This window comes from Gymnoscopelus braueri (assembly GCF_963280865.1).
Source record: "Gymnoscopelus braueri genome assembly, chromosome: 1".
NCBI lineage: Eukaryota > Metazoa > Chordata > Actinopteri > Myctophiformes > Myctophidae > Gymnoscopelus > Gymnoscopelus braueri.
The window spans coordinates 26,396,095-26,416,616 of NC_137603.1; the positions used below are offsets into that span (position 1 = coordinate 26,396,095).

Genomic DNA, 20,522 nt, shown 5'->3' on the forward strand with positions numbered 1-20,522 from the left:
CAACACAGGCCAGATGATACCAAATCATATATGGCTGAATAGGTTCAGATTTAGAAACTTGGACAATGTTTCATACCATTCTGATCTGCATTCTTCACTCTAACATTAAAACCAATTGAGACACTTAGGTCCGTTCTGTAGACAGAGGTGGAGCGTGCTTTACAGTGAACATGAGTATGCAGAATAGCAGGGAAATGATATTAGGATGTGGGAGCTTGCATAGTGAGTGATCGGATCCATTACATTGACGTGGAAAAGGCCAACTGTTTACAAAACGCCAGAGGCTTGGGGGAAGCTCTTAAGGGGCAAAGCTGTGGCGTTGCTAGGAAACCCTTCCACAAGGAGGATGGCAGTGATGCAGAATGATTATTATTGGTTGGAGGTGACATCATCCCCCCCCCATCACCGCAGAATGTGCAAAGACTGTTGTGTAGGTTTCAGCCCCAGAGATTTTCCACCCAGAAGAGACAGGGCATCGTTAAGGGAAGAAAAGATGCATGCAAGCTCATACTCACCGAGGAAAGGATGCTCTGCAAATAAGGAGATGACTCTGTTCTGTGCTCAAAAATAGAGCTGTAATTCATAACTCGGATAGAAAAGCCCCCGGCCAGCATCTTTCCTACATAGACATAGACATGGAATGCAATTGAAATAAGCATTCTGTTTTTCCCTTCTGAATGGGAACAACAATAAAGCCCAGTCCACGTCAACGATTTGTGACACTACAAAACCATTGTAGAAAGTTGTGAAGAAAAGTTGCAGAAACCGGGACAAACGTGCTCCGCTAACCTTTAGTCCACCATACTGCCACTTCCGACTCAATAAGCCCACCTGCAACAATGTAATTTGCAACTGTACCTAAGTTGGTTGGTTAACATGAGTTGCAAACAGAAACTAATTAATAGAGGCATGCCAGAAGAGAAATCAATATATTGCCCAGCTTTTCAACAATTGGGGCCGGCTGTGATGCGTATTAATGTTTCTCTTGCTCGGAGATGATACTGTCCCACATCAAATAAAATAAGAAACAGCAAATAACCTCTCCTCCATGATTCCAGAGTGTGTGCTTTGAGGGGTGGACAAATGTTTTGCATCAACAGGAATTGATTATGGAACACACATCATAACATGTCACTCGGAGATTGGTAGCGCATGCTGAGGTCAGAGCAGGATTTGTTTATAAAAGTGATATTGAAAACACTGGTTAATCTTTTCTCAACTCATTCTCTCCACTCCTGAGACCAAAACCAAATGGACCCATAAGGGTCGTCCATTTAATTACATTTGCACACTCGCAGAGTTAAATTAACACTTTTGCTGCATAGAGTCCACATAAAATGTCCACACAAAATGTAAATGTGTGTGATTCTCTCCGTTTTCCTATGATGACAGCCTCTTGTTATTAAGGCTAGGGGTGAGAGAAAACAGACTAGTTTAGTATTCTTAGAAGGTAGCCTGGTGAACAGGGGAGTGAGAGAGAGGCCCATGCCAGGGGGACAGCCTGCTCCCGTGGACCAGCGGAAAGCCCAATCAAGGACTCGTAGTTATTTTGGCACCATAGCAACACAGACGGCACAGTGGCTGGATATAGGCTGAGTCTTGTTGCGATAGAGCAGGAATGCAGATAAACGGGACTGGACAGAGCATACATGGATAAGAAACGCATGACTTTAAGTGTGGAAGCTCATGAGAATGAACGAGTGCTACTGAATGAAGTCATAAACCAGAGAACTTGACCATCATGCCAGTCAGAGGTTAAGCTGTCAGTGTGTCATCAGAGTTCAATCCACGTATGCACAACCTCTGCAGCAATACATAATGAGACCTTAAAGGCCCAGTTTTGATGGTAGCATGGGGGGCCTTTTATTTTACTGAAGTAGTTTTGTCTTTCTTATTAGGACATTCTAATCAGAATGTTTTCTAGGGGTGCAGCAGTTAATTAAAGTAATCAAGTTACAAATAAGTCAGAAATACAGAAAATAGCCGATCTTGTAGAAATAAAATAGAGCTTAAGTGGTTAATTAGACATATCAATTTAATAATTTTGTCATAATTTTGTGTCTAATAAAATAAAAATAAAAATAAAAAATATAAAAAAAATACACGCTTCTCGATTATTCAATTAACACATTGGGTGCCAGCATTTTTTCATAACAACTTACGTTGGGTGCCAGCATTCTCCCCATTGACTGCGCTTTGCTGTTTAAAGCTCTAGACTCCACGAGGAGCAAATCCATGTAAAAAAAAACATCCATTCATGTTGCGCGATGACCCTGGCTACAACCTGGAACGATAACATTTCACTCGCGAGTTACAATGGGGGGGGATCGCGCATGACCGGTTTTCCCCACCGGAAACAGATTCGGAGATATAGGTGTTTTAAAGAAGGAAATAGACAGGAAGTGGATGGCAGCCATGTTTTTGTTTTTCCGGTGATCTATCTGGCCTATCCTTCTCAAGATCACAATGGGTACTCCCAGAGCTGCTCTAGCCCCGCCCGTGTGGAGAAAAACGAAAAAAACAAAAAGACATATTTCACGGTCTGGACCGTGTTCGGCACCGGACCGCTACTCTGCGCAAACACGGTTCAGACCGTGTTTGGCACCCGATGTGTTAATCAAAAAAGTTATTGATAGAATAATCGCTAAGAAGATAAAGGAGAGTTGCAGCCCTAATGTTGCTTATGTACTTTTGTGTTTGATAGATTACCAGACGCTGATGACAGTGGCAGAGAGCATCACAACATTAATGTTCCCATACCAGTGGCAACATGTCTATGTCCCCATTCTGCCTGCCTCACTCCTGCACTTCCTGGACGCCCCTGTGCCCTACCTTATGGGCCTCCACTCCAATGGACAGGATGACCGCACCAAATTAGAACTGCCGCAGGAGGTATAATCACACGCACGCACGCACACACGCACACACACACACACACACACACACACACACACACACACACACACACACACACACACACACACACACACACACACACACACACACACACACACACACACACACACACATTTTAATTCTTTATTTGAATCCACAAATTACAATTAATTTTCAGGGAAACAAATATAACAGGGTTGATAGTTCATGGTCCCTAAGGATACACATGGCACCTCCTCCTCCACACAGACAAACTGCCTATAACAGCTGAAACAGAGCAATATTTTGCAAGTTGTTTGGCTTTGTTTTTTGTCATGCCAGCGATTGCTAGGCCACTCGTGGTCAGCTTATATACATGGCCCAGGCTTCCAAATATGAGTACAGAGAATCTGCATCTGTACCCAAGGTTTGTTATGATTCTCAGTAGCGGTTGGTACTTAGAGTGCTTATCTTGGTAAGCCTGGTTCATGTATAGATCAAAGACACAGCCCACCTCCAGAATCAGAACCTCCTTGTGACAGGTGTCAACAAAAGCGACATCAGGGGTATTTGGGATGTTAGCAAAGACAAACCAATCTGGTAGCACTCTTGAGTGTTTGTACATTGCTGCACTGGATGGCATACATTTTTTGACTGCATCGGACACTAAGTCAACAATGCGGTCGTGGCGAGCAATGTACACATTTTTATATGCATTACATCCATTGATGATGTGTGCAATGGATTCTAGGTGTTGTTCAGAATCATGATGGTTTATACAGAGTGAACTATGGATGTCAGGATACCAGATTGACAGGTTGTAGTTGGTTGGTAATACTTGAATTCTTGCTTTGATGGTGAACTTTAACACATCCTCCCCAATTACAGCCTTTTTGTACATCGAATGTGAAACAGAGTGATCAGCAGAATCAACACAGGCCAACTTTCCCTGCAGTCGAAGTCCACGCCAGTGTTGTTTGGCCTCAGTCTGTTTCATATTAAGCAGAACCCTTCTAGCTGTGTCTTCCTGTAGTCTAATGTCCCCTCCCTGGTGGGAGAGAGTAGTTAGTCCATCAGAGATGAGCACTTCGGTGTTGTTTTTTTCCCATTTTAACTGGACTCCTGTCCAGTGGCAGAGGTCATTGAGATCTGCCCAATCAGACCAGACCCCAAAGCCTTGTCTTGTGAGTCCAGTCCAGAGTCTTTCCTCATGAAACCTAGGAAATTATTCTGGTCTGCAACAGCCAGGGGGACCTTCCTCCTGCGTAAGTCCAGTAGGAGTGATGCCCTGGCCATTTCTCTGACAGTGCCATCATCATTATTAAGCATGTGGAGTAGGTGGGTTAGCCTTGTTTCTGCATAGATCCACTCTACCTTTGGAACCCCCAGCCCCCCTTCGCCATATGAAAACACACACACACACACACACACACACACACACACACACACACACACACACACACACACACACACACACACACACACACACACACACACACACACTATAGTATAATCCATTGTCAATCATCACTTGCCTGACAGCCCGTTGTGCTCATAACACAATTACTCATACTTACTTAATAAATGAATTGCTTTGTGTAGAAGTGGCTTGTTTTTGTAGAGAAAATAAAACAAGGTTTCCCACCTACAGTATACCCTCCCATGTGGGTTAATATAGTTAGTGGGATTCAGTGGTTTAAGATAGAACGCAAACTGTCCCCATCAATGTAGGATTGTAATTCTTCTTTGTTTTGTCAAAGGCATCTTACATAGTTTTTGGAATACTTGCAATAATATCAGCAACAGGAATGGGAACATGAACTTGTTTATTGTATTGGTACTCTGTTGTGGTTACAGTGACATGTTTTCATTAATTAACTACCGGTAGACTGTGGCTATCCGCCAGAGTCGTAATTTGTCCCGCCTTGAACCGATTTTATTTTTCATCATTATCATATCGTTATCTAGTTATGAACATACAAGATATTAACACTGCAAAAGAGAACTATATGGACGCTCCCGCAGTTCACCCTGCATGTACTGTACAGCTAAAGCCAGTCAATCACACAAACATCACTTCAAGCTCTGAGTGTTTAATAGCTTGCTTCAAGTTCATCCCCTGAACACAACTCCAAGCATTGGTCTAAAGAAATCCTGTGGGAAACACTCAACGATGTTTACCATTTCCTTTTTTCAGGCCAACTTGTGCTTTGTGGACATCGACAACCATTTCATCGAGTTGCCAGAGGACCTGCCCCAGTTTCCCAACAAGCTGGAGTTCATTCAGGAGATCTCAGAGGCGCTGATGTCCTTTGGTATTTCTCCAGAGGGAAACCTCCACTCCAGTGAGAGCCAGGCCAAATACAGGTTCCGGTCTGTCGACATGGTCTCTGACAAGCGCAATGGCAATCTGGCCGGCTCGCCTCTCAACTCCTATTTACTGAGAGAGAATGCAACCATTGCCAGACTGCAGGCTCTTGTCAAGAGGACAGGTGTAAGCCTGGAGAAGGTAAGACCACTTGGAGATTCATCATAAGAATCATCCCTGTGATGAAATTGGACAGATAAAATGTGTCTTTTCAAACATTTATTTTGGCAATATTAAGATGTTATAAAAAATAATGCATTATGTTATTTCCCCTTATTACATTATATCATCGCTCTTGATTGGAAACCTTGTATATACCTTGTGTCTAAAACTGTTACTTTTCAGAAAATGAAAAAAATAGCCTGTTCCAATCGATCCACTGTAGTTATTATTTAGTCACAAGCTCTTGTTAATACTTGCCATGGGTTAAATATGTATAAAACACACAGACAGACTTAACCACCTGGCATCAAAGATTATTAATATTTGTGTTATTTTCAAGATTTTCCAATTATTTTGAAAATAGCAGATCTAACTCACAACATGTTGCAACGCGTTGTGAGCTTATTTTTGCTACTTTCGCATGACACTGTCAGATGAATAAGTGTTCAAAAATATATAAAAGGACAGATACGATATCTCTGCTGTCGGGCAGAAACCAAGTCCAAAAAGGTAACTTTTCTGATAATGAAAAACATAAATATTAATCTTTCAAGAAATGAAGAAAACTTTTTTTTTAAAAACAAAGCAATACTGCCTCATCAAAGTTGGTATTGTGACTTTATATATTGTCAGATACTTGCATGTGTCATTATATTATCACCACTTTACCCAAATCCAGCTCAAGTGGAGTTAGGAGGTTTTGTCCATCATTGATAAGAACAGCTGAGCATGGATCTCCATGCTCACAATGCATAACAACACATGCCATTAATGCCCTGATGCTTCATGACACTGCTTATATAGGCCTAGAATAACAATATGCTAAAAGGGCCAAATAAGCTTTTATCCTATATAAGATGCAGCCTTGTGAATGTGCAACGGCAGGTTTTGTCAGCCTATTCTGTATGTTCTGAGCATAGACTAATGGCTGTAACTCGCTGGCTATATTATGCCATTAAATATCCACCTTGAATGTACTACTGAAGGTAGTGGAGATCACTCTCTGCTACTGTGTCCGTAGCTTAGTCGGTAGAGAGGCCATCTGGTAATCAGAAGGTCACTGGTTTACCTCCAGGACCCAGCCCATCCAGTAATATGTGTCAAATAGTCCATGAGAAAGACAATTAACTCCTAACTGATGGTTATGAAGGGTTCATCATGACCATCTGAGCACTGAGCAGCCATCAGCTCGGTGAAGTTGAAAGTAAATTTCCCCCTTGGGATTAATAAAGTGTACAAATCTCGGTTGATTACTGGTTTGTTGGGATGCTACAGTAGCTCAGGATGATCTTCGCATTAGCGGACTAATCAGCTTATAGTAGTAGGGGTCAGTGTTAGCTTTCCCTGACAGGGTTGTCTGATCGTCAGTGTATACAGTAGCTTCTCAGTCAGCAGGTTAGGCCTGGCAAAAGGTTTCTCTCATCTGAGGTCACTGAGTTGAAATTAACCGAGCTCATGTAGTGATTTATGGGGTGTGGGTGATTTGAACACACCATGGCTCATGTCTTTTATTAGTTTTTATTTTGTATTTGTGGTGTTTGCTGTGTTATTTATATGGGATTTGCTAAAATGACTCAATTAGATTTTTGTTTTTTTTGTTTTTTTTCCATTGCTTTTTCCCCAGCCATTGATTAACAGTCAGATAAGAAGACATGAAAGGATAGAAAAGGTCTGCTTGACTCATGTTCTCATAACGTTGCTATCAGGCAGAAACCTTGTATCTCCATAATCCATATTTAATCATGTTACGTTTTTCATAAATGAATGCCCTATTTCATACAAGAGTACCTCGCAAAAGTAGCGATAATAGCCTTGGGAGCTTGTAGATCTGCTATTTTAGAACACATTTAAAAATGAAAATGAAAGTTTGTCTGTGGGTTTTATAAATATTGAACCAATGAAATGTATTAACAAGAGCTTGTTACTAAATAAAGTAATAACTTCATTGGCTCCATTGGAACACAGGTTCTTTTTTTCCATTTCCCAAAAAGTAACAGTTTTGTACATACAAGGTTTCCACCCGACAGCGACAATAACCTCATTCCTTATCTTGTTTGTTATTCTTCCTCGACGTGCATGTTTGTGCACATTAGCTGGACGTGAGAGAGGATGCCAGCGGTGATAAGGAGCAGCGGGCTCATTGTGACGAGGAGGAGCTGAAGATGCATCAGCTCAACATCCAGGTGCGCGAGGTCTTTGCCAACCGCTTCACACAGATGTTTGCCGACTACGAGGTGTTTGTCATCCAGCCCAGCCAGGACAAAGAGAACTGGTTCACCAATCGCGACCAGATGCAGAATTTTGACAAGGTAAAAGATCAGCCAGTGTGACCGACGGTTCATGTGTGGGACAGATTAGTGAATTGTAGGGCTGGGCCATTTATCTATATCATATCAATGTCGTGATATGAGACTAGATATCGTCTGGGATTGTGGATATCGTAATATCGTGCATATGGTATACGTGTTGCCTTTTCCTGTTTTTAATCATTTTATACTTATACTTTTATAATAATAATAAGTAAAAATAAAATGTATATTGTCACAATAAGATTTTATAGACACAAGATCGGTATTGTTGGGTTGATTTTTCTTGTTTCTTTGCTTCTACACTTTTTTGTCATAGTGCTATTTAGCACTTGGTGGCAGTATTCTTGTGTATAAAAGGTACTACACAATTTAAGTTTATTATTTATTCATTTCTAGTGCTGCAAATATTGATTGTTTTAGTAGCGATTATTCTATTTTTTGATTAATCGAATAATCGAAAATAGCAGATCTACAAGCAAGCTTTGTGATGCGTTGTGAGCTTGTGAATTAGCTATTTTCACTAAATTTGATTTTTCTTTTTTATAAAAAAATTAAAACATTTCCCCAATAATGACATGACCAAAATATTGAAAGATTATTAATGAATTATTTTATTAAATTAGCGATTATTTCTTTATAAATTAAATCAATTAGTTTGATTGAATGTTGCACCCCTATTAATTTCTTATTTTTGTCCCCTCCAGGCCTCCTTCCTCTCTGACCAGCCAGAGCCCTATCTGCCCTTCCTGTCCCGTTTCCTGGAGACGCAAATGTTTGCTTCCTTCATCGACAGTAAAATCCTCTGCCATGATGACGAGGACAAGGACCACTCTCTGAGGGTGTTTGACGCCCGCGTCGACAAGATCCGCATGTTGAATGTTCGCACGCCCACTCTGCGCACCTCCATGTATCAGAAATGCACCAACATCGACGAAGCGGGTAGGCGGACACGTTTCATAATGTAATGGGCCGTACGGTAAACTGCAAATATCATCACTGTCGGACAGAAACCTTGTAGGTCCAAAAACTGTCACATTTCCGGGAATACAGTAGGAAACATAACCTGTGTTCCCATGGATGCAATATAGTTATTATTTAGTCACATGCTCCTGTTATTGCTTTTCATTAGTTAAATATTCATAAAACCTGCAGCCAGACGTAACCACCTAATCAACCTTGCATCCCTAATTTGGGCTTGTATAGGCACAAATATATATATTTTTTGAAAATGTTCACAATCTTTCAAAAAATGTGACACATTGTGAGCTTGAAGAGCAGCTGTTTTCGCTGACTTTGCGTGACACTGTCATATGATGAAGTATGAAACGGAGCAGTAATTTATACGTATTTGTTAACTAAAAAGGATCCGTTATACTACCTGTTCTGTTTATATTCCAGTTCTGGGGGTTGGGCAATGTCTTTTTCACTTTTTATTCTGATGTGTTCACATTTCTCAATGCCACATTGATTGGGTAAATGAGACAGTTGGTTACTCAACACATTTTCCCACCTTTCTAAACACAACTGCCAAGTCACAACATGTGTTGCATTGGAATAGCCCTATTTTATTCAATTATTTACTCTGCTACTTTATTATGTTAGACCTGATTGAAATCCACGAGGCGTACATATTAAATGTACAAGTAGATATATTTCAAATGAGACATTCTAAGGTTTGAGTTAAGAGCTCCCAGCCACCTTATGAAAGTAATTTGTTTGCTAGATCCAAATGACCTGCTAGTTGAAAAGAACATACTACAGAGAATAAGCCTTATAGGAACGCATTCAGTTTTATAGACAATAAAATCCTTAGTGTTAATTTATCCATTTGTGACTCATTCTCAGAGTTAACCCATTAAGACCTGGAACTGTGTCATTTTTAGATTTGAGCTAAAAAGCATTATTTTACACTTTGGGCTATTCAAAAATAGCAGATCTACAAGCTCATAGCGCGGCACCGAGTGCCGCGCTACGAGCTTGTAGATCTGCTAAAGAAAAATCGTGAAAATGTGTGCAAATCTTTGAATACATATATTTTTAAAGTGAACATTTGTAACTCAAATATTTGCTTCTGGGGGGTCCCTGGAACAAAATGTTTTTATGGGGGCCCGCGGCCAAATACATATAATTTTGGGGGTCCTTGACATGAAAAAGATTGAACACCACTGATATAGAAACATAAGGAGACATGTAGAATCGGCTTCAGGTCTCAATGGGTTAAATTTACACAGGGGGTTTTACTGTGTACAGAAGCAAGCAGCAGGCGATAGCAATCCTTGATCGTGACATGTGTACTGTAGGCTACATCAGATACACAAGTACAGGGATGATAAACAAAACGAAGGGAAGCCTTTGCAGCTGAGGCGGGTGAGTCACTGTTCGGAAATCAACACACTGCACTCTGTCCTCATACCATCCTACCATCAACCCCCCCTGCCCCTCCCATGTGTCATCTACAGAGAAAGCCATAGAGATGAGAGTGTCAAAGATCGACCACACAGCCCTACACCCCCACCTACTGGACATGAAGATTGGTCAGGGCCGTTATGAACAAGGCTTCTTCCCCCGACTGCAGTCTGATGTGCTCTCCACCGGGCCCGTCAGCAACAAGTGAGTAAATCTGTCACATTATGAGCGGTAAAACAGTCATTAAACTCAATATACGCTAGGTTAGGTGTAGAGCCAGCATTGAGACAGTACATGATGAGACGATAGGCTTGTTTGTGTCACCACCGTGCTCAGACCGTCTGGCGCGTTGTCCTAATTCAACTCGACAAAACGCAAAACTAATAAAAGCAAGGAGGGTCGCATTTTGTGGACAGTTCTTCTTGTTTGAAGCTTATATTTGTAAAACAACTGTAAAACATTGGTTTTGTTTTGTTTTGTTTTGTAGATGGGCCAAGAGGAGCGCTCCAGCCCAGTGGAGAAGGAGAGACAGACAGAAGCAGCACGCTGAGCACCTTTATTTAGACAATGACCAGAGAGAGGTTCATACAATGGGTTTTTCTCCTCTTGTTATGTTGTTGTTGTCTATCAGCTCAACTTACATTGACAGAATACATTTTTATTTTGCAGATCTTTTTATTTTAAATGTCCCTGCTTATTTTTCTTCCTAAGCTTTACAGTATGTGTGCCTGATTCTTCTGTCAGTCTGGAGTGGAATTTTATTATAATATACCTATTATAATAGGTATATTATAAGTTATTTTTATAATCTGTTCTTTTCTGTTACTGAGATTGTTTTCTTTCTGACTTATTATTATTATGATCTCATTCTTATGCTGTCTATATCTTAATTTATACTTCATCATGCGAGCGTTTTGCTTGCCAGTAATAACTGATCTACTTCGCTAACTTGCAAAGTTAGTTGCTAACTTGTAGATCAGTTATTTTTGGCAAGCAACACTGTCTTACTGCAGAGTATAATTAGGCCTATATCTCTCCCACAAATACTCTGGCATGCTGTTGGTCACACTGTCTTTCTGTCTGTGTCTCTTTCACTCACATACTCACACGCTCAGCATGTGGAGTGTTTGTTTCCGGAGCGGCAGCTCCTGCTGTTTCTAGACTACTACTGGCTCTCCCAGTCCTTCAGGCCCTGTCTAAAGTCGGTGAAAGTGGATGTGGTATGTGTCGGTAGTGACTGAGGCCTGAGAATTCATTCAATGCCCACACATGGCCTCTCCCTCCATGTGCTCCTCACTCCCTCCCTCTTTCACTACCACCAGTACCAGAGTGTTAGTTGATCATCCATAGAACTTCATACCTAGGGCATTTACTGTCATTTGGGATCCAAAATCTTAATATTGACTGAAATTTAAGCAGTGTTTAGACTCCTGTGGGATTTCAGTAACAATTGTGTATAATCATTTTAACTGTTACAGTAATTGTCTGGCACATTGGTGTGAACTGAAGATTTATTGACATCTCACAATATAGTTGGGAGTTGTCAGGGCAGAATTTCCCAATACGTATTGACCCGCAAGGCGCAACGATGAACACACCCATTTCTACATTTAACATAACAAAATGTACACCAGAAATTGTGAATTATCTGTCGTTGTAGCCAGTGGTCACCTCAGTATTTATTATAGGATAATAGGATAAAATAAATCCTCAGTACAGAGTCTTTCCATTATTCATCAGCATAGAACATACTTTATGAAGTAAAACCCTCCTCGCTGTTTACTTTGGACCATGATCAATCCCTGTAGTTGGCTAATCATTGTGCTAAGTACGTATGTGTTTGTGTGAATATTGTAATTTTTTCCCTGTTAGTGATCTGAACCTGTGTACATATCCTGTATGTATGTACTGTACCTGTAAATCCTGTATGTACATTGAGTACATTTCTTTACTCATTTTTCTGAGTTCCTTTTGATTCCTTCCTTTACTGACTGTGTATTTTCTGTCTGGTACAGAAGTACATCCAGGAGGCCAGGAACCTGGGAACAACCATCAGAGTGCCCAAACTATCCAACCTCTCACCTTCTGTCATCGCTCAAACCAACTGGAAATTCGTGGAAGGATTGTTGAAGGAGTGTAGAAACAAAGTGGGTTTATTTTTACACACATGCACGCACACACACACACACACACACACACACACACACACACACACACACACACACACACACACACACACACACACACACACACACACACACACACACACACACACACACACACACACACACATCATTTATATACTTATATACTATATATAATAATTATCCTCACATTTGTATCATATTTGCATTACAGGACTTATTCTCATCAAAGAACATAAATCTTTTCATGCCTGAACCGATTTCCTGCCCAAAAAGTCTGTATCATAGCCTATCATGTCCAATACTTCATGCAGAACTGATATTCTCTTATCTGTATGCATGTCTGGCTGTGCTTGTGCGTGTGTTTGTGTGTTTTCGCTGCAGACCAAGCGTATGCTGGTAGAGAAGATGGGTAGGGAGGCGGTTGAGCTAGGTCACGGGGAGGTGAGTATTACGGGTGTGGAGGAGAACACTCTCATCGCCAGTCTCTGTGACCTGCTGGAGAGGATCTGGAGCCATGGGCTGCAGGTCAAACAGGTAAAAAGCTCAACATCCTGTATAACAGTGGGGTTTCAAAGTGGTGTTTGGGGACCCCCAGGGGTCTTTGAGCAAGATGACATAGCACCAAATCAGTTAAACCATATGAAACATATATACATTGCCTATTTGAAAATAGACCATCTACTTATTCAAGCTCACGACGCATTGTGAGATGTAGATCTGCTATTTTCAAATAATCTTGAAAAAAATGGAAACATTTGGAATATTTTTTAAACATTACAACACACAAATCTTGTTTGGGGTTCCGTGGCACAAAAACTTTTCAGATGACGGTCCGTGGCCAAATCCATATGAATTTTGGGGTTTGAGAACAACTGCTGTATTTATAATATGCCTAGGATTTAACTACCACTCAGCATCATACTGTAACCAACACAGTGCTGTGCAGAATTCAACAACTTGTGTTTGCTTGTGCAGGGTAAATCTGCCTTGTGGTCACACTTGCTCCACTACCAGGAAAGCAAAGAGAAGAAGGATGCAACTCCAGGCTGTTTAGGTCCCCCAGGTAGTTATTGAAATCAGAAGTCATGACTTTGAGTGTGGCCGGATCTGTGAAATTGTGTGGTTGTAGCCACTTGACTAATATTAATAACTCTTTTCATGTTTCCTCAGGTTTCATCCATGATCCCGAGAGACGTAGATCTGATGGTGGCGCTGCCTTGCCCCCTCTCAGAATCTCTCTCATACAAGACATGAGGTAAGTCTCCACATTTCATTTTAGCTCACCATTTGTGTAACTGGTTTAGAGACGTATTATTAAGTGATTTTGTCTTAGTAGGTACAGTTGTTAATGATCAGAAGAAAATCAGCTTGGCTCATACTGCCCTCTTGTGCCAGACTGTTGAATAACATTTCCTAGTACCATAATAAGTATCCTGACCTACATCAACAGCAGCTTTGTTTTGCACAAGGAGACTTTTATTTATTTTATTTATTTATTTCATCAAATATTTTCTAAAAGTGCACTGCCTTCACAGATGTATTTTTGCAACACAGATACGTGATAATTGATCAAATTCAGGGGTGGCATCGTATGTCATACAGAGCTTTTCTTTAATCCTGTTTGACTACTTCATAAAGCACCAATTTGCTAGCAATGGATATACTATATTGACGTAAAAAAAAAGATAATAATTGAGAACCACTGCTGTACTGTATGTCTGCCTGCGTGTATCCCTGCTAGTGTGGAAATGTTATCATCAACGCCATGATGTGGAGTCATGTAGAGTCATTCTTTGCGTAGCGTGACGGAGGCTCAGAGTGAAGCTGTGTAACAGCACGTTACTTCCAGCCTATTTCCCAGACTTCCTGTGTGTCTGGTTAGAAGGGCAGGGGTGGGGGAGCAGGGTTAGCTCAGGGCACATCACGCTGCTGTACCCCCCTCTGGCTGCTCTCAAACACTAATATCGCCAATAACAACTATCATCCTTCATGTCACAAATGTATGTTTCAATAATTGTGACACAAAAGGCTGTGTCATTGAGGTTGTGGTATTAGAATGTTTAGTAGATATATTGAAATATATTGGTAAAAACAGGCCTTCATACTGTCAAGGCTAGATTGAAAAACTACAGGAATACGGGTCTGGTACATTTTCATTAATTCTTTTGCAATTACAATCTTATCGTCGGGCAGTAACATTGTATCCCCACCCCCACCCCCACCATAAATCAATGCTATTGGTTATCCTTTGCATCTGTTTGTGAGTTTTACAAATAATTAACTAATGAAAAGTATTAAGAGCCTGTGACTCCATTGGAACGCAGGTTTTGTTTTTCCTGACACGTAGCGGTTTTGGACGTACGAGGTTGGCACCCAATAGCGACGCTGATTTGCTCTGTTGCCATGGAGAGAATGAATGAAGGAAACTGGGTTATTTCGTGCGTGCATAGAAGGGTGTAATGGGCACAGCCAGGGTGGGGGGTTGGAAGGCTGAGACGTGTGAGACATGATGAAGAGCTCTTAGGGAGCAGACCATGCTTATGGTACAGGTGAAGTGGAAGATAATGTGTCTGGACATGAGAGGCATGACAGTGGCTTCAATCGCTGACGGGAGTCTGGCTCACACACTAGGACAGTGGTTCTCAAACATGTTCATGGCCAGGACCCATAAATTGATATATATTTGTCCGCGGACCCCAGAAGATTTTTCTCAATTGTTAAAAAATATTTTTCAATAGCCAAAGTATAAAATTGGCTTAAAGTGATTAAACCGATTTTGATGCTATACTAATTTAGTAGGCTGGGAACCCCCTGGAACCCCCTCAAGGGCCCCTGGGGGTTCCCCGGACCCCACTTTGAGAACCACTGCACTAGGGAGTCTGCTTCTGGTTCTACTATGGGATCCTAGAGAGAGATCGATGTCCTTGGCCATAGCACTGGGTCAGACAATGTTATGTTGTATCGCAAGGATGCCAGGGTTGATTTCAGTAATAATGATGAAAACGATGAAACTGTGTTTTCTGTGTGTTTGTGCATGCTCTTACTGTACAAACAAGCACTTAACCTCCTCTGACCTCTGTGTTCTCTCATATGCAGGCACATCCAGAACATTAGTGAGATCAAGACAGATGTGGGCAAGGCCAGGGCCTGGGTGCGCCTCTCCATGGAGAAAAAGCTGCTTTCCAGACATCTGAAGCAGTTGCTCTCCGACCATGAGCTTACAAAGTAAGTAAAGTCATTAATTGTTCAATTTTTTTTCTTTATTCAATCAAAGTTTAGTAATGGAATAATCAGTATAGTGATGTACCTTGTAAAAATATTAACCAAATATTATTATTATTATTTTACATTTTGCGATTTACTACTAAATGTAAATGCTTGTCTTTGTTGCATATTATAAATTGGAAAATTATGCTTTTTACTATTGCACAGACATATTACAGAATGTCTGTTTGGATTGAGTGATGAGTATTTACCTAAAGTTTTTACCTTATAACATAAATAGATTACATAGATTAATGGAATAATCATGAAACAGATGAATAGATGGAAATTATTGATAATTGCATTCCTTAAAACAATAGCATTCTGTGCTCCTGCTATACCCTGTTATAACAGCCCATGAATATCTCGCCCACATTTTGAGGGTGAATTTGGGGAGTCACCTGCATTGACCTTTGTTTATGCGGTCTCCTCTATGCTTTTGGAGGAATGTCCCTCATATTAAGTTAACCTGATATCTGCAATACATTCATAATGCATTGGCTTTTGAAACTGCTAAGCTTCATACTACAATCCATGTGAGGATAAATTATTCATATGGGCTCTTCATAATTGATAATATCAGTGGAGAACTGGGTCACACTCAGGTTGATTTCTGTTTCCATCTGTGACCTGTGTTTGTCAGTATTTCTGCTCTTTAGCAAATGGCAACCATGACTGTTTACTTAACTATTATTTCTGTGCCCATGATTATTTACTTACCTATTATTTCTGTACCGACTGTCACGGAGAAGATCGTTTATCCATGGGTCACTTTTACCAAGTCTGAATAAACAGTCGTAAGTATGTATGTATGTACATACTAGAACGTACAGTATGTAATCTCCTCACTCTGGACGTCAATCTTTGGTCTCATTTATGTTTATCTTTCATAACTTAATTTCTTATAGAAAACTGTACAAGCGATATGCTTTCCTGCGCTGTGATGATGAGAAAGAGCAATTCCTCTACCACCTCCTGTCCTTCAACGCTGTGGACTACTTCTGTTTCACCAATGTTTTTACCACTATCAGTGAGTGCTACTACATTCAGCGATATTGTGCAGTCTCGCAATTGACCATATTCACACGGTGGCCATACTGACTGATTATTATAATCATAAACCACTATTTTAATATAGAATCTGAATCAGTTTTATTTGTCACATCACAGTTTACAGGTGTAAAGCAGTGGGTGAAATATCTATTTTGTGCGTTGCGCACTTCATAATTTGTGTAGTATTCCATGAGAATAGGGAGAATAGAGAGTGAGAGCAAAGGTAAATAGATAGAAAACAGGTTAATAGAACAAATAAAGATATAAGTACATATACAGATATTGTATGTGAAAGCAGATATGTACATGATATTTAGAACGTTAGCATCATATGCAGGTGTGTGTACATGCTATTTTGAAACTTTAGCATCATATGCAGGTGAAAGAAAAGTAACAGCAGGTACAATGTTTCTTAAGGTTCTGTTTCAAAGACCACTTTGTGAGTTGTACTTTCCAGTTACTCATGTGTCTGTGTCCTCTCTATTTGCTTAGTGATCCCCTACCATGTAGTAGTTGTATCCAGCAAGAAACTGGGAGGTTCTATGTTCACTGCCAACCCCTGGGTGTGTGTGTCTGGAGAACTGGCCGAGACTGGGGTACTGCAGGTCCCCAGAAACACCCTGGAGATCACGTTTGAGGTTTGCATCTTAGGGCTAACTAACTTAAGCCTGATTTACATTTGGTCGTGCCACAGTGTCACGTACAGAAAATAGACGATCTGCAAGCTCACAATGCGTCACACCAGGGTGAGTTGTCAGCTGGTAGATTGGCTATTTGTATTTTCGGCACGGGACATTATAAATTAAGCATTAGACTTTGTTGCACAACTCTGTCGTTCAATGAAAATACTTGGTTATGACACAACACCATTTTTCAGTTGAAAATTGTTTTATCTTCAATGTGGTCATCTGAAAAAGCGTTATTGTCTTTAATCTCACTTATGCCCTGAGTGAGTCTCCAAAGCATAGCATTAAAGTGCTGCCTTCCAAACCGTTACAGTGCCAGAACCTTGGCAAGCTCACCACAGTACAGATGGGACACGATAACACAGGCCTCTACGCCAAGTGGCTAGTCGAGTGCGTCATGGTCAGAAATGAGATCACAGGACACACTTACAGGTAAGGACACCTTATATGTTTAAGAATTCTTCAACTAGCATAATGCTTCTAAGACAAAACGTTCTCATTTTCACTTATGTGTGCATTCGTGCGGTTGCAGGTTCCCATGTGGTCGGTGGCTGGGGAAGGGGGTGGATGATGGCAGTCTAGAGAGGATCCTGGTAGGAGAACTAATGACACCCAGTTTCGAGAATGATGACAGAATGTGCCGCACACCCCCCATGCAGCAGTCCCCAGGGATGATGAGGAGGTTTGTCACCATCTCCCCAAACAGCAAACAAAGTGAGTAACAAACACACAGCACTTCAATTATCTGAAGCAATGCCTTTATGTGAAGACATTTTGTAATGGTCTAGATCAGTGGAAAGATTTGGATAACTAGTAATATCAACAGTGAATTGTTAATGGCTGTCTGTGCTGTCTGCGCTTCTTTTTTAAAATAAATTACCATTTTTTTAAACAATTACCTTAGAAGCATGGTAAAATAATGTGAATTGGCTCCGTTTGTTTTTGCACAATTAAAAGAAAAACGAAAAAGGCAAAAACATTTAAGACAGACAGTGTGGAACATTGTAAACGGTAAAACGTGCATGGAGAGACAAGGACCCCTTTGTGGTCGCTATCTAAATAATAGTGGACTATATTCACAATAATTACATCAAAACAAACATTAATAGAAAATAGAATAGAAAATTAGCAACACACACCATGAATAGAACAAAAATAATATTGCAGATTACAAATAGTCCTCAATATGTATATTGTCTCTCCTGAGACCAATTATTGGTGCAAATAAGAACCATAAATTAGGTTTTTGCCATTTGTATGAGAACAGTGACAAATTTCACTGATGTCTTCTCTGCCTCCTGATATTCTTTGAGGAACAATTTGAATCTTTCTTTCCATCTTAGTCTTTAAGAGAAGTAATTCATGGCTTATGAGAAGTGATAATGGCTCCTATATGACACATGTGATATAAGAGACATTTCATCATGTATTTTTCTTCCCTGTGCCTGTGTGTCATGACTGACTGAGTCTCTTGTTATTGTTGTGCAGAGTTGAACACAGGTCAGATCCAGGAGGGAGTGGGAGAAGCCATTAATGGAATTGTGAAGCATTTCCACAAGCCAGAGAAGGAGGTGAGAGACACAAACCAGACAGGGCCCAGCCTCAAGTTTCATTATTCATCACCAACAGTCTGTCTTCTTAAATGCGGGGCTGCAGTGGCTCAGTACTTACAGACGCCATCTGGGAACCCGAAGGTCCCCGGTTCTATCCCAGGATTCCCAGGCTGCTTCTGGCTTTGTGTCTAATAAGTGTCCTTGAGCAAGACACTGAGCCCCTAACTGCTACCCTTGGTGGCTGCCCACTGCAGGATGGATAAAATGCAGAGAATTCATTTCCCCACAAGGATCAATACAAGTATAAAAGTATAAAAGTATAAGTATAAGTATAAAAATAGAAAAATAAATAAAATAATCCAATATAAGCAATATAATTAACTTAGAATTAATGAACCAAGGGGTTAAAGTAAAGAACTAAACTTTTTTATTTTATTTTTTATTATGTTATTGTGACAACAAGAACATCACATATAAGCAACCAGGTTTATTTCTGTCTCTTTTATTGGCTATTCAGGGGTGTTCCTTTTCTGCCTCTGCTCTGGTAAATGCTTGTAGAAATTGATCTACAGTAGGATTTTCTTAACTAGTAGGTCCTCTGAAAGTTATTTTATAGTCAGCCCTTGTGTGGCTGGAATATAAATCATGTTCAGCATCATACTCAACATGCTGTGTAAAACAATCGACTAAACGACAGCTAGTCTTCCTGTGGTCCAAGACAATAATATGCATTATATATATATAAAAACCATCATATCACGTGTAAGAAACATAAATAGGAAATTTTCTTGAAATAAGAAAACATACATTGTTTTAAAATTTCTTATATGAATGACACAAAATGTGATCTTTTTTTGTTGCTGTGCTATTTTTCACTCTCCACAGAGAGGCAGTCTGACCCTTCTGCTGTGTGGGGAATATGGTCTCGTCTGGGCATTGGAGCAAGTATTTCAGCACGGTTTCAAATCGCCACGACTCTTCAAGAATGTCTTCATCTGGGACTTCTTGGGTAAAGCCTTAAAAAATGTACTGTCAGTCTGTAACCCATTACAACCGGGAAAGCATCTGTGTCATTTTAGATTTTAGCGTAGGCTATTCAAAAATAGCAGATATACAAACTCAAAGTACATCTGCTATTCCTGAAAAATCGTGAAAATGTGTGCAAAACATTTTTAACTCAAATATTTGCTTCTGGAACAAAATATTTTGAGAGGGGGTTGGTGGCCAAATACATGTCAATTTTGGGGATCCTTGACATTAAAAAGTTTGAGAACCACTGAAATAGCAACATAGGTTTTTCAGAAAAATGTTAGGATTTAGAAGACATATTTAGAATCAGCCTCAGGTCTTAATGGGTTAATCAGTTATTCATTCTACTTGCCAATGAATCACTATCCCACTGACCTTGCTTGTAATTGACCTATATGTTTACAGAAAAGTCACAAGTGTACTTTGAGAGTGCTGAGCAGAGAGAGGCGGCTCTGGATGAGAACTGGCAGACCAGGGTGCGCCACTTCTGCCGGTTCATGCGTGCGATTGGCAACACATCGAGAAACATCGGGAAGGATGGGAAGTTCCAGATGCTTGTCTGTCTAGGAGCAAGGTAGGAAACCATCACTAATAACCTCACAAAACAGATATCTACTCTCTCCTTTCACTAAACATACTAAACAGATTTTGTGGTTGAGTAGGAACTTCAA

The 20,522-nt window shown here is 40.4% G+C and overlaps 1 protein-coding gene across 1 annotated transcript in view; it reads left to right on the forward strand.

Annotated features, from left to right (window-relative positions):
- dennd5a (DENN/MADD domain containing 5A) overlaps positions 1-20,522 on the forward strand; it is a 45,074-nt gene that overhangs the window by 21,997 nt on the left and 2,555 nt on the right. Inside the window, exons 5-22 of the mRNA XM_080434188.1 lie at positions 2,705-2,892; positions 5,072-5,383; positions 7,498-7,713; positions 8,418-8,652; positions 10,173-10,323; positions 10,607-10,700; positions 12,135-12,266; positions 12,648-12,800; positions 13,242-13,329; positions 13,437-13,521; positions 15,363-15,491; positions 16,439-16,560; positions 17,076-17,221; positions 17,583-17,701; positions 17,802-17,983; positions 18,758-18,840; positions 19,708-19,831; positions 20,257-20,425. Of these exons, the coding sequence (XP_080290314.1) occupies positions 2,705-2,892; positions 5,072-5,383; positions 7,498-7,713; positions 8,418-8,652; positions 10,173-10,323; positions 10,607-10,700; positions 12,135-12,266; positions 12,648-12,800; positions 13,242-13,329; positions 13,437-13,521; positions 15,363-15,491; positions 16,439-16,560; positions 17,076-17,221; positions 17,583-17,701; positions 17,802-17,983; positions 18,758-18,840; positions 19,708-19,831; positions 20,257-20,425 (2,728 nt within the window). The remainder of the gene's footprint in view (positions 1-2,704; positions 2,893-5,071; positions 5,384-7,497; positions 7,714-8,417; positions 8,653-10,172; positions 10,324-10,606; positions 10,701-12,134; positions 12,267-12,647; positions 12,801-13,241; positions 13,330-13,436; positions 13,522-15,362; positions 15,492-16,438; positions 16,561-17,075; positions 17,222-17,582; positions 17,702-17,801; positions 17,984-18,757; positions 18,841-19,707; positions 19,832-20,256; positions 20,426-20,522) is intronic.